The 24,495-nt window shown below is 60.6% G+C and overlaps 2 protein-coding genes across 13 annotated transcripts in view; one reads left to right on the top strand and one right to left on the bottom strand.

Moving 5' to 3' along the window:
* The window catches only part of DBN1 (drebrin 1), a 32,259-nt gene extending 17,613 nt beyond the window's left edge, over positions 1–14,646 (top strand). Inside the window, exons 6-15 of one of the 3 annotated variants that reach the window (XM_037907335.2) lie at positions 925–1,002; positions 1,695–1,846; positions 7,887–7,950; positions 8,247–8,309; positions 8,790–8,904; positions 11,208–11,345; positions 12,333–12,467; positions 12,559–13,127; positions 13,497–13,596; positions 13,716–14,646. In XM_037907335.2, the coding sequence (XP_037763263.1) occupies positions 925–1,002; positions 1,695–1,846; positions 7,887–7,950; positions 8,247–8,309; positions 8,790–8,904; positions 11,208–11,345; positions 12,333–12,467; positions 12,559–13,127; positions 13,497–13,596; positions 13,716–13,786 (1,485 nt within the window). In that variant the 3' untranslated portion in view covers positions 13,787–14,646. Of the gene's footprint in view, positions 1–924; positions 1,003–1,694; positions 1,847–7,886; positions 7,951–8,246; positions 8,310–8,789; positions 8,905–11,204; positions 11,346–12,332; positions 12,468–12,558; positions 13,128–13,496; positions 13,597–13,715 lie in introns of all 3 variants that reach the window. The other 2 variants (XM_037907337.2, XM_037907336.2) reach the window with 2 other exon arrangements.
* On the bottom strand, positions 14,623–23,603 carry PRR7 (proline rich 7, synaptic). Of its 10 annotated transcripts, XM_043521223.1 has the most exons (5): positions 22,334–22,546; positions 18,412–18,498; positions 17,624–17,706; positions 16,075–16,760; positions 14,623–15,661 (listed from the first exon to the last, which is right to left on the bottom strand). In XM_043521223.1, exons 4-5 carry the CDS (start codon positions 16,367–16,369, stop codon positions 15,273–15,275), a joined length of 684 nt encoding a protein of 227 aa, XP_043377158.1. In that variant the 5' UTR covers positions 16,370–16,760; positions 17,624–17,706; positions 18,412–18,498; positions 22,334–22,546; the 3' UTR covers positions 14,623–15,272. The 10 variants fall into 10 exon arrangements, with proteins under 10 accessions (XP_043377158.1, XP_043377155.1, XP_043377160.1 ...); XM_043521220.1 differs by having other exon boundaries at positions 17,624–20,135; XM_043521225.1 differs by lacking the exon at positions 17,624–17,706.
* Between the last annotated feature and the right edge of the window lie 892 nt (positions 23,604–24,495).

Raw genomic sequence — 24,495 nt, 5'->3', positions numbered from 1 at the left:
GTCCTGTATCCCCGCTTCCTCTGCGATTCACATTCACCGTGATCTCTCAGCCAGCCGGTAGAACAGAAGGTTTATTAGAGATGACAGAAACACAATCCAACCCAGAGCTTGTAGGCATAAACAGGACCCCATAGTCAGGTCCTTCTGGGCGGTGGAGAATTTAGACCCCCTTCTCTGGGGCTCTCCCCTCATCCCCAGCCAACTCCCCACTCAAAAACCCCTTCAGCGTCTCACCAAGCTTCCCCCAGCTCCTCCTGCAGCCTTTGTCCAGTTTCCCAGGCAGAGGTGTTACCTCCCCCTCCCCATCCTGGCTCAGGTTACAGGCTCTCAGGTCTCCCATCCCCAGTGAAACTCCCCGGCAACATTCCCAGGGCAACACTCCCCCCTCCCTGCTGCATCACACCAGGCTGGAGGGGGAGCCCCAGCCCAGTCCCCCACCTGCATCCCTCTCCCCAGCAGGTTAGAGATCCTGCCCCACCAGCCATCCTCAGCTGCCTCTCCCAGACCCACTGCTCAGGATCTGGGGCTCTCAACTGTGGGACTGGGGAGTCCAGTGCTATCTGGCACCTGTAGAGCCCTCTGGCCCCATGCTGTCCGGCTCCAGCATGGTGGGGCTGTTCCAGCACTGGGCGCCTTGTGGGAGTCACAGCAAAGGAGCCCCGGAGCCCCAAACCTCCTATCGATACTGGGGGGGGACATGACCTCTGCAGTGCCATTGACCCCTGTGGGAAAATCCCACTTGCTGCAGGTGCTGTCCCCACCACTGATCCCAGGGAACTGCCAGGCCCTCTTCCCCTCTTTCCCCCTCGGCCCCCCCCGGATGCTGGGGCACCACTGCGTGCCCCCTCCCCCAATCCCGGGACACTGGCCCCACCCACTGATGCTGGGGCACTGCTGCACCCCCGCTGACCCTTTCTGTTCCAGGGCACGACCTATCAGAAGACGGATGCAGCTGTAGAGATGAAACGGCTCAACCGGGAGCAGTTCTGGGAACAGGCCAAGGTAGGGGCAGCCGATGGGCCTGCCAGGGGGCAGAGGCAGCAGTCCTGGGGCACCCCACCCCATGTGTCCAGGCCTGGCCCAGCCGGCAGGTCTCTGCAAAGCCTGAGCTGCCCTCAGCCCAGACGCTGCCTCCTGTCCTCTGCACCCCTCGCCATCTGTGGCTGGGGTGTGTCCCGAGCCCGCTCTTGAGAGCTCCCCCAAACCAAGTGGTGTCTGGGGTAGCCAGGCGAAACCTGAGTGTTGCTGTGACCCCACACGCCAGAGCGCAGTGCCCAGAGCGGGGGAGCCGGGGACGCACCAGGGCGCAGTGCCCGGAGCGGGGGAGCCGGGGACGCACCAGGGCGCGGTGCCCGGAGTGGGGAGCTGGGTCCAGCCTGGGGAACAGGAGCTGCTGCCGCAGGGTGAATGGGCCGGACTTGCTCTCCGGCATCCCTGCAGGGCCATTTGGTTTGGAATGGGGAGGGATTAGGGTTTCACTGTCAGGTTTTGCCCCAAGTCTACCAAAAAACTTCTCCACGACTCTGCCCAGCCCTGGCTGCTGAGCAGGAGATTGTCCTTGAGCCGCTGGTACTGCTGGAGGCCTGGGATGCCTCTCCATGGTGTATGTGTGTGGGGGGTGTCCTGTGGGGCCCGGGGCAGGCAGGGGCCCCTGTGGGGTAGGACCCTGGTGGGCTGACGGGCTGCCCCCGCAGAAGGAGGAGGAGCTGCGGAAGGAGGAGGAGCGACAGAAGGTGCTGGAGGAGCGGCTGCGCTTTGAGCAGGAGCGCATGGAGCAGGAGCGCATGGAGCAGGAGGAGCGGGAGAAGCGCTATCGGGAGCGTGAGGAGCAGATTGAGGAGCACAGGCAAGGGCTGGGCTTGACTTGGTTCTCAGGGGAGGTGTGGGAAGATTCTGCCCCCCGCCATGCATGGGCAGGGGATGAGGGGCTGTGTTCTTTGGGGGTCAGGGTGTTTGTGAACGCCCTGCCCTGCATGCATGGGGGAACGGCGTGGGGGGAGCATGGCATGGAGAGATGGGTCTAGGGCCTGCGTGGGGCAGGGCGCTGCATGCTTGCTGATGCGTTGTTGGAGGCGATTCTAGGGGCTGCGTGGATGGGGGCAGGGCGCTGCATGCTTGCTGGTGCGGTGTTGGAGGCGAGTCTAGGGGCTGCATGGTGCCACCTGGCACTGGGGTACCACTGAGCCCACCTGATCCCCCAGCAAAGGTGCCAACTGTTCAAATTGCTGGTGGGTGCTTGACCCCCGGCTCTACCCCAGGCCCTGCCCCCACTCCCGCCCCAACCCTGCCCCCTCCCCGCCCCAACCCTGTCCCCTCCCCCAAGCGCACCACATCCCCGCTTCTCCCCACTCCCTCCCAGCCTCCCTGCATGCCGCGAAACAGCTGTTTGCGGTGGGCAGGCGGCGTGGGGAGGGAGGGCGAGGTGCTGATCCGTGGGGCCTGCTGGTGGGCAGGAGGCACCGGGGAGGGGCTGACTGGGGGCTGCTGGTGGCTGCAGATTCACACGGATGCTGAGATCAGCTCTGCATGGGAAGACTCAGCTAACGAACTGCCCAGCACTCAAAGTGCACAACCCCCTCTAGAGGGCAAACCCAAAATTATACCATCTTGCACTGCACAGAGATCTGTACAGCATAAGCTCATGAAATTCACCCCCTCCCTCAATGTGGAGAGGAATATACACAGCTTGGTGCCCCAAGTTATGATTTCCACACACACGCTGGTCTTAGACAAAACAACGTAAGTTTATTAACTACAAAAAATAGGTTTTAAATAGGGCTGTCGATTAATCGCAGTTAACTCATGCGATTAACTAAAAAAAATAATCGCAATTAATCGCAGTTTTAATTGCATTCTTAAACAGTAGAATACAAACTGAAATTTATTAAATATTTTGGATGTTTTTCTACATTTTTCAAATGTATTGATTTCAATTACAACCCAGAATACAAAGCGTACAGTGCTCACTTTATATTATTATTTTTATTACAAATATTTGCACTGTAAAAACGATAAACAAAAGAAACAGCATTTATCAATTCACTTCATATAAGTCCTGTAGTGCAATCTCTTTATCATGAAAGTGCAACTTACAAAGTAGACTTATGGACCAAAAATAACTGCACTCAAGCAAAACAATGCAAAACTTCAGAGCCAACAAGTCCACTCAGTCCTATTTCTTGTTCAGCCAATCGCTAAGACAAACAAGTTTGTTTACATTTGCGGGACATAGTACTTCCTGCTTCTTATTTAGCATCACCTAAAAGTGAGAACAGGCGTCCACATGGCACTTTTGTAGCCGGCATTGCAGGGTATTTTCATGCCAGATATGCTAAACATTCGTATGCCCCTTCGTGCTTCGGCCACCATTCCAGAGGACGTGCTGATGCTCATTTAAAAAAAAAAAAAAAGGTTAATTAAATTTGTGACTGAACTCCTTGGGGGAGAACTGTATGTCTCTGGCTCTGTTTTACCTGCATTCTGCCATGTACTTCATGTTAGAGCAGTCTCGGATGATGACTCCGCACATGTTGCTCATTTTAAGAACACTTCCACTGCAGATTTGACAAAACACAAAGAAGGTACCAATGTGAGATTTCTAAAGATAGCACTCGGCCCAAGGTTTATGAATCTGAAGTGCCATCTAAAATCTGAGAGGGACAAGGTGTGGAGCATGCTTTCAGAAGTCTTAAAAGAGCAACACTCTGATGCGGAAACTACAGAACCCAAACCACCGAAAGAGAAAATCAACCTTCTGCTGGTGGCATCTGACTCAGATGAAGAAAGTGAACATGCATCGGTCTGCATTGCTTTGGATCGTTATCAAGCAGAACCCATCATCAGCATGGACCCATGTCCTCTGGAATGGTGGTTGAAGCATGAAAGGACATATGAATCTTTAGTGCATCTGGTGCATAAATATCTTGCAACGTCGGCTACAACAATGCCATGCGAACACCTGTTCTTGCTTTCAGGTGACATTGTAAACAAGAAGCGGGCCACATTGTCTCCTTCCAACGTAAACAAACTTGTTTGTCTGAGCGATTGGCTGAACAAGAAATAGGACTGAGTGGACTTGTAGGCCCTAAAGTTTTGCATTGTTTTGTTTGAGTGCAGTTATTTTTGGTCCATAAGTCTACATTTGTAAGTTCAACTTTAATGATCAAGAGATTGCCCTACAGGACTTATATTAGGTGAATTGAAAAATACTATTTCTTTTTTTACAGTGCAAATATTTGTAATCAAAAATAAATACAAAGTGAGCACGGTACACTTCGTATTCTGTGTTGTAATTGAAGTCAATATATTTGAAAATGTGGAAAACATCCAGAAATATTTAAATGGTATTCTATTACTGTTTAACAGTGCTTTTAAGTGCGTGATTAATTTTTTTAATCGCTTGCAAGCCCTAATTTTAAGTGATTATAAGGGATAGCAAACAGATCAAAGCAGATTTCCTAGCAAATAAACCAAAATGCAATCTAAGCTTAATGTACTAAAGAAATTGGACATGTGTAGCAAATTCTCACCCTAAATGTTGTTTTAGGCAGATTGCAGAGATTCTTGAAGATAAGCTGCACTTGCTTGCAGCTTAAAACTCCAGTTATTCCTTTCGTAGGCCAGACGCCCTCTAGTCTGGGCTCAGCCCTTCTCCCCTAGTCCAGTCTTTTTGTTCTCAGGTGTTTCCAGCAGTCTTCTTTCCTGGGCAGGAAGTCAGTGAAGAACAAACCACGATGATGTCACTCCCCTGCCTTAAATAGCTTTTGCATATGGCGGGAACCCTTTGTCTCCCAGTTTTTTGTCACGGCCGGTCAATGGGAAAACACTAGTATTATAGAATCATAGAACTGGAAGGGACCTCGCGAGGTCTCTAGTCCAGTCCCCTGCACTCATGGCAGGACTAAGTATTATCTAGACCACCCCTGACAGGTGTTTGTCTAACCTGCTCTTAAAAATCTCCAGTGATGGAGATTCCACCACCTCCCTGGGCAATTTATTCCAGTGCTTAACCACCCTGACAGGAAGTTTTTCCTAATGTCCAACCTAAACCACCCTTGCTGCAATTGAAGCCCATTGCTTCTTGTCCTGTCCTCAGAGGTTAAGGAGAACAATTCTTATTCCTCCTCCTTATAACAAACTTTTATGTACTTGAAAACTCTTATCACGTCCCCTCTCAGTCTTCTCTTCTCCACACTAAACGAACCCAGTTTTTTCAGTCTTCCCTCATAGGTCATGTTTTCTCGACCTTTCATCATTTTTGTTGCTCTTCTCTGGACTCTCTCTCCAGTTTGTCCACATCCTTCCTGAAATGTGGCGCCCAGAACTGGACATAATATTCCAGTTGAGGCCTAATCGTGGTATTGCCACCCTTGTAGTGCCAGAGGATGTGGAAAAAGCTAACGTACTCAACGCTTTTTTGGCTCTGTCTTCACGAACAAGGTCAGCTCCCAGACTGCTGCACTGGGCAGCACAGCATGGGGAGGAGGTGACCAGCCCTCTGTGGAGAAAGAAGTAGTTCGGGACTATTTAGAAAAGCTGGACGAGCACAAGTCCATGCGGTCGGATGCGCTGCATCCGAGAGTGCTAAAGGAGTTGGCAGATGTGATTGCAGAGCCATTGGCCATTATCTTTGAAAACTCATGGCAATCGGGGGAGGTCCCGGACCGGAAAAAGACTAATGTAGTGCCCATCTTTAAAAAAGGGAAGAAGGAGGATCCTGGGAACTACAGGCCAGTCAGCCTCACCTCAGTCCCTGGAAAAATCAGGGAGCAGGTCCTCAAGGAATCAATTCTGAAGCCCTTAGAGGAGAGGAAAGTGATCAGGAACAGTCAGCATGGATTCACCAAGGGCAAGTCATGCCTGACTAATCTAATTGCCTTCTATGATGAGATAACTGGCTCTGTGGATGAGGGGAAAGCAGTGGACATGTTATTCCTTGACTTTAGCAAAGCTTTTGACACCGTCTCCCACAGTATTCTTGCCAGCAAGTTAAAGAAGTATGGGCTGGATGAATGGACTATAAGGTGGATAGAAAGCTGGCTAGATTGTCGGGCTTAACGGGTAGTGATCAATGGCTCCATGTCTAGTTGGCAGCCGGTATCAAGTGGAGTGCCCCAAGGGTTGGTCCTGGGGCTGGTTTTGTTCAATATCTTCATTAATGATCTGGAAGATGGCGTGGACTGCACCCTCAGCAAGTTTGCAGATGATGCTAAACTGGGAGGAGTGGTAGATACGCTGGAGGGTAGGGATAGGATAAGAGGGATCTAGACAAATTAGAGGACTGGGCCAAAAGAAATCTGATGAGGTTCAACAAGGACAAGTGCAGAGTCCTGCACTTAGGACAGAAGAATCCAATGCACCGCTACAGACTAGGGACCGAATGGCTCGGCAGCAGTTCTGCGGAAAAGGACCTAGGGGTGACAGTGGACGAGAAGCTGGATATGAGTCAACAGTGTGCCCTTGTTGCCAAGAAGGCCAATGGCATTTTGGGATGTATAAGAAGGGGCATAGCGAGCAGATCGAGGGACGTGATCGTTCCCCTCTATTCGACACTGGTGAGGCCTCATCTGGAGTACTGTGTCCAGTTTTGGGCCCCACACTACAAGAAGGATGTGGATAAATTGGAGAGAGTCCAGCAAAGGGCAACAAAAATGATTAGGGGTCTAGAGCACATGACTTATGAGGAGAGGCTGAGGGAGCTGGGATTGTTTAGTCTGCAGAAGAGAAGAATGAGGGGGGATTTGATAGCTGCTTTCAACTACCTGAAAGGGGGTTCCAAAGAGGATGGCTCTAGGCTGTTCTCAGTGGTAGCAGATGACAGAATAAGGAGTAATGGTCTCAAGTTGCAGTGGGGGTGGTTTAGGTTGGATATTAGGAAAAACTTTTTCACTAGGAGGGTGGTGAAGCACTGGAATGGGTTACCTAGGGAGGTGGTGGAATCTCCTTCCTTTGAGGTTTTTAAGGTCAGGCTTGACAATGGGATGATTGGGATGATTTAGTTGGGGATTGGTCCTGCTTTGAGCAGGGGGTGGGACTAGATGACCTCCTGAGGTCCCTTCCAACCCTGATATTCGATGATTCTTTCTTCTGCGCTGCCTTCAGAGCTGGGTGGCTGGAGAGGGGTGGCTGTTAGCCGGGTGCCCAGCTCTGAAGGCAGTGCCAGCAGCAGCACAAACGTAAGGGTGGCAGAGTGGCCACCCTCTTCCCCCGCCCCCCCAGTAACCTTGCGACATCCCCCCCACAACTCCTTTTTTGGTCAGGACCCCTACAGTTACAACACAGTGAAATTTCAGATTTAAATAGCTGAAATCATGGTGGCGTGGATGGAGCGTGGGGGTGGCAGGGCAGGGCGTGGCTGGGGGGAGGAGGCAGGCTGCAGCGTGGATGGCACATGGGGGGCGTGGTGTGGAGAGCTGGGGCTGGGGGCTGCGTGGGGCGGGGCACGGCGTGCTGGCTGGTGCATTGTTGGGGGCGGGGCTGGGGGCTGCGTGGGGCGGGGCTGGGGGCTGTGTGGGGCGGGGCTCGGCGTGCTGGCTGGTGCATTGTTGGGGGCGGGGCTGGGGGCTGCGTGGGGCAGGGCGCAGCATGGATGGAGCATGGGGGGGGAAGGGCGCATTGTGGGGGGGACAGGACATGCTGTGGATGGACCGTGGGGGTGGTGAGGCAGGGCGTGGCTGGGGGATGCATGGGGCGGGTCTGGGGGCTGCGTGGGGCAGGGCACACCGTGCTGGCTGGTGCATCGTTGGAGGTGGGTCTGGGGGCTGCGTGGGGCGGGGCTGGGGGCTGTGTGGGGCAGGGCACACTGTGCTGGCTGGTGCGTTGTTGGGGGTGGGTCTGGGGGCTGCCCCCAGCAGCCGCTCAGGCCCCCTCGCTGGCTGTCATGGCAGGCGGAAGCAGCAGACTCTGGAGGCGGAGGAGGCCAGGCAGCGCTTGCAGGAACAGTCCATCTTCGTAAGTGACGTCCTGGGCCCCCCTCCCCGGGCCCCAGCCCCACCGCCTGGGGCAGGGGCTGGTGCTTAATTTGTGCTGAGCCCCGGCCCCCGCGGGCCTGGCGGGTCGTTGCCCCAGCCCCTCTTTTGTTGCAGATGAAGCCCTGGAAGGGGCCCTGCCCTCCGGAGGCCCCTGCCTCTCTGCCACCACAGTGGGGGGGCCTGGGATCCCCCGGTGCTTCTCGGAGGGGCCCCGCCGGGGCGGCTCTGCCGGGGCTGGGGGCTGCAGTCGGGGGCTGACGCTGCCTCTCTCCCCAGGGTGAGCAGCAGCCCGGGGCGGAGAACGGGCAGGAGCTGAAGAAGTCGGAGTCGGAAGTGGAGGTGAGCGGGGCTGGGTGGCCGTGGGGCCGGGCAGAGCCAGGCCATGGCAGGGCAGCTGTGGGTTTGGCAGGGTGGGGGGCTGGGGTGGGACTGAAGCAGGCCATGGTGGGGAGGGTTCGGAGGGTGGGGCATGGATGGCAGGGCGGCGGGCAGCCCGTGGGGCTGGCCACAGATGGTGGGGTGAGCAGAGTGGGGCACAGTGCAGTGGGGTGTGGATGGTGGGCTGGGGCTTGGGCCATGGATGGTGGGACTCGGGCTGCAGTGGGGGGGGCATGGGTGGCAGGGCCAGGCAGGGTTGGGGTGGTGGGGCGGGGAATGGGGGCGGGCTCAGGTGGTGCCTGGGGGAGGAGGGGTCCAGGCAGGACAGGGCTGGGGTGGGGGGCTGGGGCAGGGGGTGGGGGGCTCACGGCAGGACAGGGGCGTGGGGGGGGCTGGGGGCGCTGTGGGAGGACGCTCACGGCTCCGTCTCTGCCTTGGCAGGAAGCTGCCGCCATCATCGCGCGGCGCCCCGACAACCCCCGCGAGTTCTTCAAGCAGCAGGAGCGAGTGGCCTCGGGCAGCTCCGACGCCACGTCCCCCTTCAGCCAGAGGACAGGTGAGGGGCTGGGGGGGCAGGCGCAGGCATTCCTGGTGGGGCCGGGCTGTGGGCAGGGAAGGGCAGCAGGCAGGTGTTGGGGAGGTGCCTGGCTGCGGGCGTTGGGGGGTCAGGGACGTACATTGAGGGGGTAGGGCCTGGCTGCGGGTGTTGGGGGGTCAGGGACGTACGTTGGGGGGGTAGGGCCTGGCTGCGGGCGTTGGGGGGCCAGGGATGTACGTTGGGGGGGGTAGGGCCTGGCTGCGGGCGTTGGGGGGTCAGGGACGTACGTTGGGGGGCAGGGCCTGGCTGCGGGTGTTGGGGGGGCCAGGGACGTACGTTGGGGGGGGTAGGGCCATGGCTGCGGGTGTTGGGGGGGTCAGGGACGTACGTTGGGGGGGGTAGGGCCATGGCTGCGGGTGTTGGGGGGGTCAGGGACGTACGTTGGGGGGGGTAGGGCCATGGCTGCGGGTGTTGGGGGGGTCAGGGACGTACGTTGGGGGGGTGGGGCCTGGCTGCGGGCGTTGGGGGGCCAGGGACGTACGTTGGGGGGCGGGGCCTGGCTGTGGGCATTGGGGGGGCAGGGACGTATGTTGGGGGGGGCGGGGCCTGGCTGTGGGCATTGGGGGGGCAGGGGTATGCGTTTGGGGGTAGGGCCTGGCTGTGGAAGTTGAGGGGCAGCGGCATGTGTTGGGGGGGGTCCCTGGCTGTGGGGGTTGGGAGGTGGGAGGGTGCATTAGGGGGTGGGGCCTGGCTGTGGGTGTTGGGTGGGGCCTGGCTGTGTGTGTTGGGCCAGTCCCTTCCAGCCGGCCCCCCGCTCCCCTCAAGGGCGTTGATGCAGTGTGGGTGCCGGGCTAGGAGTAAAGTTCCCAGGTGTCCGGTTTTTGACTGAAAAGGGAACCGGGCAGTGTCCAGTTGGATGTCCTGACTGGACACTAAAAGTCTGGTTACTGTGGGCGGGGGGAAGTGGCAGCCTCTCGCCCAGCCCTGGTGCACCGGCTCGGGCCGTGGCAGCCCCTTTGAGGAGCAAGGTTTGCAGGGCTGCGGCAGAGGACAGAGTGGGGGGCCCACAGCGAGTGGGGTGAAGGGCTCCCAGGGGCATAGAACGATCCCTGGGAGGGAAGGGATGCAAGCTGGCCTGCTAGCCAGTGCTTCTCCTGGCCACGCTCTCAGGCAGCCCCGGGGTGGGGAGGGAAGGCGCCTGCTGGGCAGGCAGCACGGAGGGAGGTGGGGGGCTGCCAGGCAGGAGGGCCATGCCTCGCTCCCCAGCGGGGCTGCCTGGCTGCAGTGGGGCTGCCTGACTGCTCCAGTCCGGCCGCAGCACTCTTGTGACCTGCACTCCCGGGCAGCCTGCTGGAGCTGGGCTTTGCAAGTCCTTTGGGGCTGCTCACGCTGGAGTTGGGGGTGGAGAGGAGCAAGTGAGGGGGGGAGAGGAGCGGGGGGGGGCCTCAAGGGGAGAGGCAGAGAAGAGGCGGGGCAGGGGCGGGGTCTGGAGGAAGGGGCGGAGCAGGGGCAGAGTCTGGGGGAAAAGGTGGGGCCTCGCAGGAAGGGGTGGGGCTGGAGGAAGGGGCGGGGCCTGGGGAAGAGGTGGAGCAGGGGTGGGGCTGGAGGAAGGGGCGGGGCCCAGGGAAGAGGCGGAGCAGGGGCGGGGCCTGGGGGAAGAGGTGGGGCGGGGGGGTCCAGTTTTCAGACATTATGGTGTTGGCCACCCATGCTAGGTGGGGAATTGGGGGTGGGCAGCGCTGCCCTGGGCGAGGCCTGAGCAGATGGGGAAGGGTGTGGGGAGTCCAGGCTGCCCAGGGATGGGCTGGGCTTGGGATGTGCCTCTTGGGGGGCCATTCTGACCTGCTGATGGGCTCCAGGGTTGGAGATACGCCCGCTCCTGGGGGTTTTCTCAGGGCAGGACAAGGGGACATGTCTGTCTGGAGCGGCCAGGCTGGGCTGGTCGCTGCCCCCTTCTGCCTGGAGCTTCTGGGGACATGGGGCTGGTGCCCCATGTGCTGGTGGCTGGGCGCAGCGTCCTGTCCTGTTCCTGCCACGCAGGATTGTGCTACTGACCACAGGGAGCCAGGGCTGATGCGGTCAAGAGAGAAGTGCAGGCGTCCGTCCCTCGTCCCCCCCCGTCCTTGCTCCCCCTCCGTCCCCTCAATGCCCTTGATCTGTCTCTCTCCCCCCCCCCCCCCCCCCCGGGGTGCAGCCCCGCCCACACTGCTCCTCCCCGTTCACGGTGGCACCGGAGGGCGGGCTGGGCACTAGACCTGGGAGACTGACTGTTCTCTTTGCTTTCTCTGTCTCCGTGCGTCTGTCTGTCTTTCTCTCAGCAGGTCGTCTGCACTGTCCTTTCATAAAGACACCTGACAGTGGGCCGCCTTCCTCCTCCTCCTCCTCTTCCTCCCCCCCGCGGACCCCCTTCCCCTATGCCACCTGCCACCGCACACCAAACCTCTCCTCCTTCTTCCCATGTAGGTAGCAGTGCCCGGGCGAGTGCCCAGGCCCCGCCCTGCTGGGGGGAGAGCGCATTGGGGAGGCCCTATCCTGCCCCGAGGCCCCATCCCCCCCCCTTGCAGCCCCCCTGCATGTGATCACTGCAGAGGAAGGTGGCAGCTGCAGGGCACTAGAGGTTTGGCGAGGGAAATGGGAGGAGAAAGCAGCTGCGGGGACCAAACGGGAGGGCCAGGAACCTCCTTTCTCACAGATACCAGCTGGGGCGTGCCGGGTGGACAGGGCGTGCCGGAGGAGGGGGGCGTGGCTGGGACCAAGAGGCTGGGGCATGCTGGGGGCCAGGGGGCTGGGGCGTGCCGAGAGGCTGGCTTCCGTAGAATAAATATTTAAAATGTCTCCCTAAAGTGGCGACTGGGTCAAGTGGGAGCAGAATCGCCCCTGTCCCATTGGGGGGCCTGCTCCTGCTGCAGTCCTGCCCCCGTGGTCTGGTGAAGGGGAGGGGGCTCTATGGCCTGGTGTGTGCTAGGTGCTGGGCCCAGTTCCCATGGGGTTTCTAGCTCCGGCGGGGGTGTGACTGTAGGCCTGGGGCCTGAATTCCTGTCTGGCTGGGTGGGGCAGGCCAGCTGTCGGGAGCCTTGGGGCGTGGGAGAGCCACCCTGCCCGTGTCCGTGAACCTCAAGGGCTGGCCCCGTCGCCCTGGGGCCCCAGCCACCTGCCTGGAGCGTCCTGCTCTCAGGCCAGTGCTCAACCACCCTGGGGCCTGTGCTCTGGCAGGCCTTTGCCCCTCACCCTGCTGCAGGCCCCAGTGGGCAAGCAGGGTGCCCAGCAGATGCCTTACGGGAGGAGGCACCCCCAGGGACTCTTGGCGGCAGAAGGGAATGGCAGGGTGGGCTGATGGTGGGAGGGGTGCATGCAAACAAGGGGCCTGCTTATTTGCACGTGCCAACGCACTGGCTGGCGAGGGGTCGGCCTAGGGCCCCTTCAGCTTCCGTCTTGCTCGTTCACAGGCAGCCAGTCGGACACTCACAGAAAGGCCTCGGCCGTGGGCTGCAGCCCCTGTGACTCCAGCCCGGCCTCCACACCTGTCGGGGAGCAGATCGAGAGGGCTCTGGACGAAGTGACGCAGCAGGCCCCGCGGAAAGGTGGGGTGCAGGGGAGCCCAGGGTGCCCTTCCCCGGAGGGCAGGGGGGAGCTGGGGCTGGACTCTGATGCGCTCTCTCCCCCTCCGTGCAGACTCGCCCGGACCCAGCAGCGAGGTGCTGGCGCCGCTGACGGCAGACGAGCCGCCCGGGGACCCTGCGTGGACAGCGGCACAGGGGGGCGGGCTGGGCCCCACCGAGGACCTTGTGTTCCTGGAGCCCAGAGAGCCGCTGCTGTTCCCCGTGGCCGTGCTGCCCGCAGAGGAGTCCTCGGGCCCCACGCAGCCCCCCGGCCCCGAGAGCCTTATCGACCTGTGGCAGAACGACAGCACCACCCCACCCGCTGCCTGGGAGCTGGCCACCCCCGCATCGCCAGGGCCCCCCGCGCCCCTCCTGGTGGAGGTGGACGTGCCCCCAGGCACCCCTGCCACCCCCGGCCCCCCTGACGACAACCTGCTGAACTTCGACGAGCTGCCCGAGCCACCGGCCACCTTCTGCGACGCGGAGCAGGACGAGGAGCCGGCCAGCCTCATTGCCATGGAGGGGCCGCACCAGATGACGCTCAGCTACCAGCATGCCCTGCAGGAGGCTGCCAGCGGGCAGCAGGCCCCCGAGCCCCAGCTGCTGACCAACGGGGAGATGGCCCAGAAGGAAGGGGTGCAGGTGAGCTGGGCGCCAGGTTCCTGCTGCACCTGGAGCCCCTTCCCCCAACCTGGTCAGACAAGAGGCTCCGTGGGGCGCCTGCCCCATACCCACTGAAGCCCTGGCTCTGTCCTCCACGCCCTGTGGACCCCTTGGCGGGTGGGCTCTGGCTCCTGGGCCTTCCCGGGTGCAGAGCCCAGCTTGAGCCTGCAGCAGTGGCAGTGAGAGGGGTGTCCTGGAGCAGGGTCCTGCTCAGCTCCAGGTGCTGGCAAGTCCTGGGCTGTGGCCAGGTGGTAAAGGGCCAGCTGGAACCACTGTCCTGCCGGCTGCTCGCTCTGCTCTGGGCTCCTCCGTGGCTGCTGCTGATGGCGGCTCCGTTCTCCTTTCCAGGCCAGCGAGGGCTACTTCAGCCAGTCTCAGGATGAAGAGTTTGGCCAGGTGGAGACTTCTGCCAAAACTCCTCCTGCTGTGTTCTACGCCAAGCCCCCCGGTGAGTGGGACAGCCCTCTGCATGTGGGGGGCAGCCCAAAGCCCTGCGTTGCTCCCCCTCGGGAGGGGATGCGGGGGGCACTGGGCCGCCTGGTGCTAACGTGTCCGACTCTCCCACAGAGATCGACATCACCTGCTGGGATGCCGACCCGGTGCCTGAGGACGAGGAGAGCTTTGGGGGCAGCGTCTAAGGCTGGGCCCTGTGCGTGTCAGACCCCCGGGACCGCCACCGTGAGATCCCAGCAGTGCAAGACGGCCACAACGAGGGGCCCAGCCCCATCCCTCTCCGTCTGCGTGTGCCCCTGGGCCCGGCTGGATGGGCCAGCCCCGCGGCACCCCTGCCCCCCCAGGGCAACTTTTACAGCTTTCCTCTCTCTCTCTCTCTCTCTCTCTCTTTTTTAAAAGTTGTCTCACTAGGAGCCATGTGGGTACGCCCGCCCCCCTTCCCTGGTAGCTCCCTGCTTCCCCACCCCGCTGCTCCTGCCTCTTTGCATTGAGCTTATATATTTCTCCGTGCCCCTCAGCTCCCCTGCCCTGGTGCCCTGAGGGAGGCTGGGCAGCTGGTGCTCTGTGCATGGGGCAGGGGCCTCATTCGCCTCTTGCCCGCCGGCTCTGCCCAGAGCCCTGAGAACTTTGCACGAATTAAAAATAAATATGGCAATAAAATGGCCCTGTGTGGGTGCGGCTCTGGCTGGCTGCAGCCCCCTCACTTCAGCGGCGCCCCAAGGTGCTTGTGCAGCAGAGCCCTGCCCTCGAGGGGAAGGTGTTCCCCCTGCAGATGTTAAGCACCCCTACGGTGGGGGCTGGGAGAGAGTTAGTGCCAGGCTGCCTCTCCCTCCCTGCCTGAGGCTGTCTCAGCTGCAAGGACCCTGCCAGTCTCAGTAGGAGACCATGTGGCGATCCCCCAGACTGTGAGCCCCCCTGTGCCCCCCCGCTTTGTCCCCCCCTTGCTTGGTCCCTTTCTCAAGTACAGTAACTGGTTTTTTTGAAAGCACAAATTGTGTATTGGCAACGTGCTAATGTATGTTAATAAATAAAGCCTCCACCCTGGCCTGGGCTGAGCCTGGCTGCTTTCTGTGGGAGGGGCAGTGAGCTGGGCTGGTGAGTGCATGGGGGAGGCCACCCTGCTCCAGCCCTGGCTGCAGGAGCTGGGCTCTGGGCCTCGGCAGCCTGCAGGGTCAGCGGGCACCTGTGCTGTGACGGAGGCCCAGCCTGCCCTGGGGGAGAGTGGATCCAGGCTGATCTGCCCAGCCCTGTGGGGCTGGACTCACCTGCTGAGAGGGACGCTCCAAGCCCCCTTGTGGAGGGCAGGGTGGAGCCTGCCCCGAGTCCCCCCCGCCCAGGCAGCCTGGCCCTGCTTGGAATTAATCTGGTGCCACAAACTTTTATTCTCAAACTGTAACAAACAAACTAGGAAAGAGCCAAGTGCAGGGCCTGCTTGGAGCCCCAGTCAGCACCAAGGGCGCCTGCAGGGGCCCACGGGGCGAGATGGGGACCAGCCCCTCACACACTGGCCGCAGCAGGAAGCGCTTCACATTGTCCAGGCAGGGTTTGCACTAGCCCTGAGGTGGGGCCCAGGGCCGGCTCCCAAGGAGAAGGGGCAGCTTGAGCCCAGGCAGGCCCTGCTGCAGCCCCAGTCCATACAGGCTCCAGTGTGGCACTCTGCCCGGCAGGCCCCTAAACCGCCGTAGTCCTGCCAAACAAGGGCATGGAGACAGGGAGGTGCCAGGCTCCCGGTTCATACGTGTCCCTGCCACTGAGCTCCGAGTCCATCCAGCTGGGGAACATGCGCTGGGCGTGCTCAGCCTCCAAGTAGAGGGCAGGGCAGGCGGGGCCCTGGCTGGCAGAGCTGGGCAGGTGCAGGGCTGAGCTGTAGCCTCGGTCCAGGAAGAGGGGCTTGTAGCTGGGGGGCTGCTCCTGTTTCTCGGGGCGCTCGTGGCTCAGGAACGGGGCGTTGATCTTGCGGTACAGCCCCCGAGTGTCCATGAGCACCTCGCTGTAGGGCGGCGGTGGCTCAGCCATGAGCAGCGCCTCCTCGTAGCACGGGGGCTTGGACAGGTCCGACTCTGCAAGGCAAGCAGCAGAGACAAGCACTGAGTGCAGAGGCCGCATCAGCCCTGGGGCCCAGACTCGCCCCCTTCTTCCATGTGTAGATGGGGCCTAAACCGCAGCCTCTATGAGGGCTGCAGGGCTCCAGCCAGCGGGATGGGTGCTGCGGGATGAGTGTCCGTATGGCACTCTGCCCTGGGCCAGAGCACAGCCAGGCCCGGCGGCCTTAGCAGGGCCAGGCAGCCGGGGGTCCTGCTGGATTGGCCACTGGGGCAGCACGGGGCTGCTGGAGCCAGAGAGGCTCTGAGGGGCTGGCCCTGCCTCAGGCTCCGAGCCTGCGTGAACAGCGCCCGCTACGCTGCCTTGGGAAGCCCTGGAGGGGATGGGCCGGGCCGAGGGGATTGGCACCCGGGTCACCAGCCGCCCTCACCGTGCCTGTAGCTCCAGGGCCGGGGGGCCGGGGCGGGGGGGTGGCGCGGCTCCAGGCGCAGCCGGGGGGGGATGGCTGTGGCCATGCTGGGGGGGCTGCCCGAGAAGCCCTCGTAGTGCAGCGGCTCCATCTCCAGCGCACGCAGGTTCTGCTCCCGCAGCCGCTGCTCCTGCTGGCTCTTCAGACGGCGCCGCAGGGAGCTGCAGAAGCAGCAGAGCAGCACGACGAGGCCCCAGATGAGCCAGAAGCCGGCGAAGCAGGTGAGAAAGGTGTAGGTGCCCTGGGACATCGCCATGGTGGCTGGGCCGGGGGCCGGGGCGCCCCTCAGCTGCAGGCAGGCAGGGCCCAGAGCACTGCACGCCCGCTGCCCATCGCCTGGGCCCAGGTGCCAGCGCCGATGTCTCGTCACTGGCTCAGGGCTGCCCCCGTGCTGCCAGCACCCGTTGCCATGGCGCCTGCTCCCCGCGCTGGGGACGGATGGGAGGCAGAGCCGGGGGGGCGAGGGTCAGGGCCTGCCCTGCTCCCCAGGCACCAGGCAGGGACGACCGGGCGGGTGGGCACTCCGGAGGGGCTCGTCCGCCGCAGGGATCTGCAGAGCCGCAGGCCAGGCTGGGTAGCCCCGTCCAAACCAAGAGCGCCCAGCCCAGCTCCTTCCCATCGCTGTGCCGAGCAGCCGACGGTGCCCCCTGCAGACAGACAGACAGACCGACTGACCTGAGCATGACGGCCACACCGCTGTGCCCCTAGTGACTCACCCACAGGTAAGTGATCCCAGCTCAGGGTGGCCAGGCCGGCTCCCGGCTACAGCCGTGTGGATTCCCTCTGGCTGGGTCGCTCCCTCCTCCCCATTCCGACCACCACCCATTAGCCCAGGCCCCCTTCCCCACCCCCAGCTGCTCATTTAAGGGCTGCGTTCCCGCGTGCATGTTCCCACCCCCTTCCATAGCCAGGGTCCCTGCCTGCCCCCTGTCCTGCCCCTGCATGCATGTTCCCACCCCCCTCCGTAGCCAGGGTCCCATGCCTTGTGCATGCCCTACCCCAGACACCAAGGCACCAAGCCCAGCAGAGCCTGGTCCAAAGGGATTGTGAAGAGAGGGGGGCACCGGGCTTGCCAGCCTCCTGGGAAGGGCTGGGGTTGGCATGGCAACAAGCTGAAAGATTCTAGAAATGGGAGGCATTGCTTATAGCTGGCAGCCCCAGACCCTGTCTGCTTGGGGTCAGGATGAGCTCCTCTCCCCGTCTGCTTCTCAAGGTTCACCGAAGGAGCCAGGGAGGCAAGGGAACTGGAAGGAGCTGGGTTAAACAGCTTCCTCGGACCCCAGGATCCACCATGATGCCACAGGGCCTGTCAGCCTGGTCCTGACCAGGCCAGAGAGCAGCAGCCACTGCTGCAGTGAAACACTTCTAAAGGGACAAGAACGGATAATTTTCACTCAAGAGTTGTAAAAGAATTGGCTAAGGAGCAGCTGAGTAATTGGTAATATCTCATAATTCTTGGACAATGGGTAAGTCTCAGAGAAGGGGAAAAAAGAATATTGTCACAACATACCCTTTTAGCTTAAGTGAGATGAGCCGGGTAACTATCGGCCAATTAGTCTGATGTTAATCCTGGGCAATATCATAGAAAAGCTGCTACAGGATGCAATCGGTAAAGAATAAAGAGGAGAGCAGCATAAATAATGTCTATCCGCGTAGTTTCACAATAAACAGGTCTTGTCAAACAAACTTGGTATTGTTTTGAGATTACAGCCATAGTTAGTAAAGGTAACTTGACAGGACAGTTAGATTTCTGTAAGGTATTTAACTGTAGCCCCACAGTCCTCGATTACATTATTAATTGATTGCATTTGTATAGTGCTAGTTCTTAATGAAGCACAGATTAAATGGACTAGAAACTGGCTGACAGATTCCAAAAGCAATTATCAATGGGATATTTTCGTCCCCAGAGGCTGTCACGGGATGACTGGCCCCTTTAAGATGGAGCAGGGCTGGAGCACCCATGACTGATTACTTGGTGCCCAACTGGGTTTACAGGAAGCCCCTGGGCCCTGAAGGGGAGCCAGCAGCAGGGGAGGGGTGCCGTCTGGACTTCTCAGCCCAAGGAGGGAAGGGGAAGAATGACCGAGAACTGCTGAATAAGGCACCTGAAGGACGCAGCTGGGGAAGCTGAAACACAGGCCCAGCAAGGAGGCCTGTGCAACCCCCGAGCTCACAGGGACAGACTGAGCAGAACCTAGGAAAGGCTAAAAATTGGGCCAAATGGAGAGGCTGGGAGCCAGCCAGAGCTCAGGGATGAGGTGCTGCACCCCGTGGGAGGCTGGTGGAGCAAAGACTTACCTTTGGGTTTGCTTTATGTTAATGAACCAGTCCCCAAGGAAGGGGGTTGGTATTGCATGGAAGCCTCCATGGAGCATTCCTGGGAACCTGCGAAGGGGAAACCAAGGCCGGGTGCTGCAGAGCCACCCCTGGCCATAAGAGGGCAGCGGGGAGGTGGCCTGCCCTTTACATACATCTGGTTTCTAGAGGGGTCCGGCAGGGGTCTGGTTTTGGCCAAAGGCTGTCAGTATCATCTGGCTGAAGATAAAGCAGTTGCTCTAATTTTGCAGAGGACAAAAATTGTTGGCGTGATAACTGCTGACGGGTCAGTTCTGCAGAGTGATTCGCATCACACGGTAAAGTGGGCTCAGCCCCATGCCTTTAACCCACCTACACGCAGGAACCTGGAGGACTGGCCGCACTCCCAGGCTGGGGGACAGCACCTTGGAAAGCAGCAACGCAGACCAGGACTTGGGCTTATGACAAACCTGCTGAATGGGAGCACCCTGCACGGTGCTGTCGCCAGGAGGGCGAACATGATCCTTGGCTATATGAGCAAGGAATCACCGTGTTACAGAAATGAAGGGCTGGAACCACCTCGACATGTCACCGAGCCCAGCCCCCTACACTGAAGCAGGACTAAGAAAAGCTGGACCCTCCTTGGCAGGTGTTTGTCCAACCTGGTCTTAAAATCTTCCAATGATGGGGATTCCACAACCTCTCCAGAAGCCTGTTCCACAGATTAACCACCCTGAGAGTTAAGAAGTTTTCCTAATATCTAACCTCAATCTCTTTGGCTGCAGACAAAGCCCATTGCTTCTTGTCCTGCCTTCAGTGACATGGAGAACAACTGATCACAATCCTCTTTCGAACAGCCCTTCACATAACTGGAAACTTATCAGGTACCCACCCCTTGGTGAGTTTCTTTTGTCAAGACTAAACACGCCCGGTGTTTTAACCTTTCCTCATAGGTCAGGCTTTCTAAACCTTTGATCAATTTTTTGTTGCTCTCTTCTGGACTCCCTCCTATTGGTCCACATTTTTCCTAGTGTGCCGCACCCAGAACTGGACGCTCCAGCTGGGGCCTCACCAGTGCTGAGCAGAGCGGGACAGTGACCTCCCCGGCTTACGTACGACACTCCTGTTCATACACCACCAGGGTGATATTAGCCTTTTTTTGCAGCTGCATCATATTGTTGACTCATGTTCAATTTGTGATCCACTGTAACCCCAGACCCTTTTCAGCAGGGCTATCACTTGGCCAGTTATTCCCCGTTTTGTAGCTGGACGTTTGATTTTTCCTTCCTAAATGTAGTACTTTGCACTTGTCTTTATTTAATTTAATCTTATTGATTTTAGACCAATTCTTTAATTTGTCAGGGTCCTTTTGAACTCTAATCCTGCCCTCCTAAATGCTTGCAACCCCTCCTAGCTTGGTGTCAGCTGTGGATTTTATAAGCACCCTCCCCACTCCGTTACCCAAGTCAGGGACGAAAATAGTGACTAGGACCAGCCTCAGGACCGATGTCTGCACTAGCTCCGCTCTCCCAGTTTGACAGCAAGCCACTGATAACTCCTCATTGAGGACGATTGTTCAGCCAGTTGGACACCCATCTTCTAGTAATTCCATCTCGCCCGAACTTCCCCAGTTTGCTTCTGAGAATGTCATGCGGGACTGTGTCACAAGCCCCGCTAAAATCGAGACATCACGTCTGTGGCTTCCCCCATCCGCTAGGCCAGTGACCCTGTCAAAGAAGAAGATGAGGTGGGTTCTTGACAAATCCACACTGGCTGTTCCTTATAACCTGTTATCCTCTAGGTGCTCACAAATGGATTGTGTCATAGTTTGTTCCAGTATCTTTCCAGGTATTGAAGTTAGGCTGACTGGTCTGTAATTCCCTGGGTCCCCTTTGTTCCCCTTTTTTACCTGTGTGCCCTTCTCGAGTCCTCTGGGACCTCACCCCTCCCCTAAGTTCTCCAAGATATTTAATTGCTAATGGTTCTGAGATGGCGTCTGCTAGTTCCTTTGTACCCTAGGATGAATTTCCTCAGGCCCTGCTGCCTCGAAACCATCAAACTTATTGAAATATTCTCTAACTGGTAACTATCAGCAGGACGAGGCAGGCGGTGTCACCTCTGCAGACGGCCATAGCGAGACTGTTACTAGATGCTGTGTCCAGTTCTGGGGGCCGCACTTCCAAAAGGATGCTGAGAACCCTTGGAAAGGTTCCAAAGAGAGCCAGTAGCACGATTCCCTGCCTGGTGAGAGCCAGAGGATCAATTGTTTAGTTTACCAGCGACAGTTACGAGGTGAATGGATCACAGTCCGAGTTCCCACATGGCAGAAAGATTTGACGGGAGAGGGAGCTTTACTCGAGACAAAGGCAGAACAAGCTCCAATGTCTGGAAGCTGAATAAAAATCAGACTAGAACTAAAGGTGTTTGTGTTTCAATGATTAACCATTGCATGCTGCACCCAGGGCCACTTGGGGGCTCCACAGCAAGACTGGCCTCTTCCTCTGTTCTAGCTCCAGCAGTGGAGGAAGTTCTCCGCTCCTTCGTGTGCTGCCGGAGCCAAGCACAGCTGGTTCTAACCGTCCACTGGCATCAAGACTCTGAACGGAGAGATCCACGCCCCAGGGTCAGGCATTGCAGCCTCCCTAGCACTGGAGAAAGGAACCTCCTCCAGAGCCCCAAGGCATGTAAGGTCCTAGACCAGCCAGCCCTGGGGAGAGCATGCCAAAAACCACCGCAAGCCACATGGCTGCAGGTCCTTGTAGGGAAGGAGGGGCTCACTGGGACCTGCCCATGGTGCCAGGTGCAAAGCTATGGCAGACCCTCCTCTAACACAGCCAGCTATCACCAAGCCAGAACCTGCCCTGATCTCAGGGGAGCAACTGCAGCCAGTGGGATGGAGAGACTGGGCCAGATACTTTCTGTCTAGCATCTGAGGCCCACCCCAGGGCAAGAAAGAGATTCCCTTCAAGTTGCAAGGAAAAGTGCTGAGAGGGGAGACCCCCCAGGGCCTGTGGATCTTTCCCTGGCATTTCCAGAGGAACCATCCCCTACCAGCAAACGCACACCTGTGTGTGTCAGACCGCAGCTGGGCTCTGAGCTCAGGGGAGAGCTCTGGCACCAGGCACAGCTGTGGCCACAGAAGGCGGCCCCTACTTGGAGCAGTATTGACCCTAACAGGTTGTCGGGTGCTGGCCAGAAAGCAGGGGCACGGGGCTGCCCTACGTTCCCCGGAGCTGCCCCCCTCCAGGGACGAGCAGGTGGTGCACTGGGGCAAGGGCAGGCAACAGATTCCTGGGCAGGGCTCCTGCAAGGGCAAAGGGGGTGGGGGGGCGCTGGTGCCCGGGGGCACTGCAGGGGAGGGCTGGCGCCCCGGGATGGGTGGCGGGGGGAGCCTGGCGCCCTGGGATTTGGCGGGGGAAGGGGCTGGCGCCTCGGGACTCATGGTGGGGCAGCCTGGCGCCCGGCTCTCTGCAGGGCTCGGGGTGCGGAGCCGCCGGGCGAGCCTCGAGCTGCAGCGGGCCCCGGGCCCAGCCCGCGCGGGGAGGGGGCGCACCCCGGGGCCGCGCTTGGCGCCTGTTCCGAGCCCGGCTCCATCTCCCGCGGCGCGGGGCGGGGGCGCGGGCGGGCCAGACCCGGCTGCGGGACCCCGGCTCCAGCCGCCCTGCAGGGGCCCCCGCGCCGAGCACGTGGAGGGGCCGGGCTCTGCCCCGCACCCCTCGAGCCCGCTCCGCCGCAGGGGGGGTCCGTGTCCCAGCCCCGCTCGCCCCCGGCTCGTGCACGGTGCAGCCCCCGCGCTCTCCAGGGCCCCCGCGCGCCCGCCCCCAGCCGGGCACGCGCGGCGGCTGCATTCGCCTCCGCAGCCGGGCACGCGCGCAGACAGGTGCGCGCGCTCGGCCCCCCCCGCCGCTGCCCCCCCGCAAGTTACCGGATGCGCCGATCTCGGCGGCCCCGATCCTGCGCCGGGCGGCCGCGCACGTGGGGCGCCGAGCCCGAGCCCGCGCTCAGGCCGGGCCCCTCCGGGCGGCCGCTTCCCCGCGCCCCGCCATGGAGGGAGGCCCCGGCCCGGCTCCCTTTGTCTGCCGAGCGCTCCCCGGCTCTGCCCGGCTCTCGCTCGCGAGCTCCCCGGCCCCGCCCGGCTCCCGCCCCGCCGCTGGCCCCTCCCCCGGCCGCCCCTCCAGCCCCCCCGCTGCTGGGGGTGGAACCGGCTGGGGCTGCGCCCCCCGGAATCGGCCCGGGAGCCCCCTGCCTGGCGTGTCCTGCCGGTCCCAGGGACCCTCACCGCGCTGCTGGGGCTAGAACCCAGGCGTCCTGGCTCGCCTCCCCCCGCCCAACCAGGGGACATCGCTCCGCTCCCAGACCTGGGGCTAGAACCCAGGCGTCCTGGCTCGCCTCCCCGCCCCCCCCGCCCAACCAGGGGACATCGCTCCGCTCCCAGAGCTGGGGCTAGAACCCAGGTGTCCTGGCTCGCCTCCCCCCGCCCAACCAGGGGACATCGCTCCGCTCCCAGAGCTGGGGCTAGAACCCAGGCGTCCTGGCTCGCCTCCCCCCGCCCAACCAGGGGACATCGCTCCGCTCCCAGACCTGGGGCTAGAACCCAGGCGTCCTGGCTCGCCTCCCCGCCCCCCCGCCCAACCAGGGGACATCGCTCCGCTCCCAGAGCGGGGCTAGAACCCAGGCGTCCTGGCTCGCCTCCCTGCCCCCCCCCCAACCAGGGGACATCGCTCCGCTCCCAGGGCTGGGGCTAGAACCCAGGCGTCCTGGCTCCCAGACACCACCCCCATTATTTGCTACCTGCTTTGTCCAGTCAGAGCCCTCACTGGGCAGCTTGAGAGCGGGGCTGTGGGGCACAGAGGCCTCTGTCCAGTAGATTATGGGGAAACTCTGGCCCCCGAGCGGCTCCAGGGAGGGACAGGCCCAGTCTTAGCCTGGGGTGAGGACAAAAAAGGGGGGCAGTGGAGTCACCTGGGGGGGCATGTGCCGGGAGGATGCACCGCCCATGTGGGTGGCACAGGGGTGATGCCAGGTTGGGCAAGGCTCCAGAGGTGGGTGTCGGGAGCTGGCAGCGGGCTGCAGCCCAGTATCGAGCTGCTTTGCTGCCCGGGCAAGGCTGGCAGGAGCTGGGGGGGCATGGGGCAGAGCCCACTGCTGCCCCCCATGTGCTCGCCACAGACCGATAGCGGCCAATCCCGACTGCAGAGCTGCCAGTGGCAGGAACAATGCAACCGGCAGCCACTCCGCGCGGCTGTCATGGTGACAGCGCCGGGAGAAACACACAAAGCTGCCGCTCGCTGGCACTTAATTACATGTGTCGTTCTTCCCTGGCAGGGCCCCGGGAGGGAGCAGGGACAGGCCACGGAGTCAGCTCAGGGTAATTTAAACAGACACATGCCCCCCGTCTCACTGGCCCACGTGGGTCTCAAATTCCAGAGGCGTTACCCCCAGGCAAGAGAGAAGGGCAGAGATGGCCCCTCATGGATGGTGGTAGAGGGGGCTCAGGGAGTGAGGGGCAGAGATGTGGGACAGGAGCTTGCCACAAAGAGCCTACAAGTTCTCTAGCCAGCCGGTGAGGTCCTGCGGCCATGCAGGCACAGAGGCTGCAAACAGGCCAAGCCACTCGGGAATGCATGACATGCCCAGCACCTGTGAGCCTAAGGCTGCCTGCTGCCACACTAGCACTGGCCCAGGGACTGAGTGTGGCCAGCTTGGTCTCCCCATGCTGGGACTGGTTAGAGCAGCCCCACCTTCTGCCCTTGCTGCCTGTGTGTGAGACCCTCTGGGGACCAGCTGTGGTGCAGGGCTGCCCTGCAGCAGGGGTATTCTCCAGGAGACCTCACCTCTCTGCCAGCTGCCCCCCGTGCCCGGCCTCACTGGTGTCAGACCTGGAGACTGGCCCCCGAGTCCCCACCCAGCTGGCTGAGGCTCCTGTCCCGAGGCCCCAAGCTCCCTTGGACTCAGGCCAGAGCTTTTAAACACCCCAGTGGCAGAGCCCCTCCTGCCCCAGGCCATTACAGCTGCCTGGCTGTTCCCTGCCTATGTCAGCCCCTTGCTACCCCCATGCGGTTGGCCCATCAGTAAGCTACCAAGCCC

The sequence above is a fragment of the Chelonia mydas genome, chromosome 8 (genome assembly GCF_015237465.2).
Source record: "Chelonia mydas isolate rCheMyd1 chromosome 8, rCheMyd1.pri.v2, whole genome shotgun sequence".
NCBI lineage: Eukaryota > Metazoa > Chordata > Testudines > Cheloniidae > Chelonia > Chelonia mydas.
This window is presented reverse-complemented; position numbering and strand designations above follow the sequence as displayed.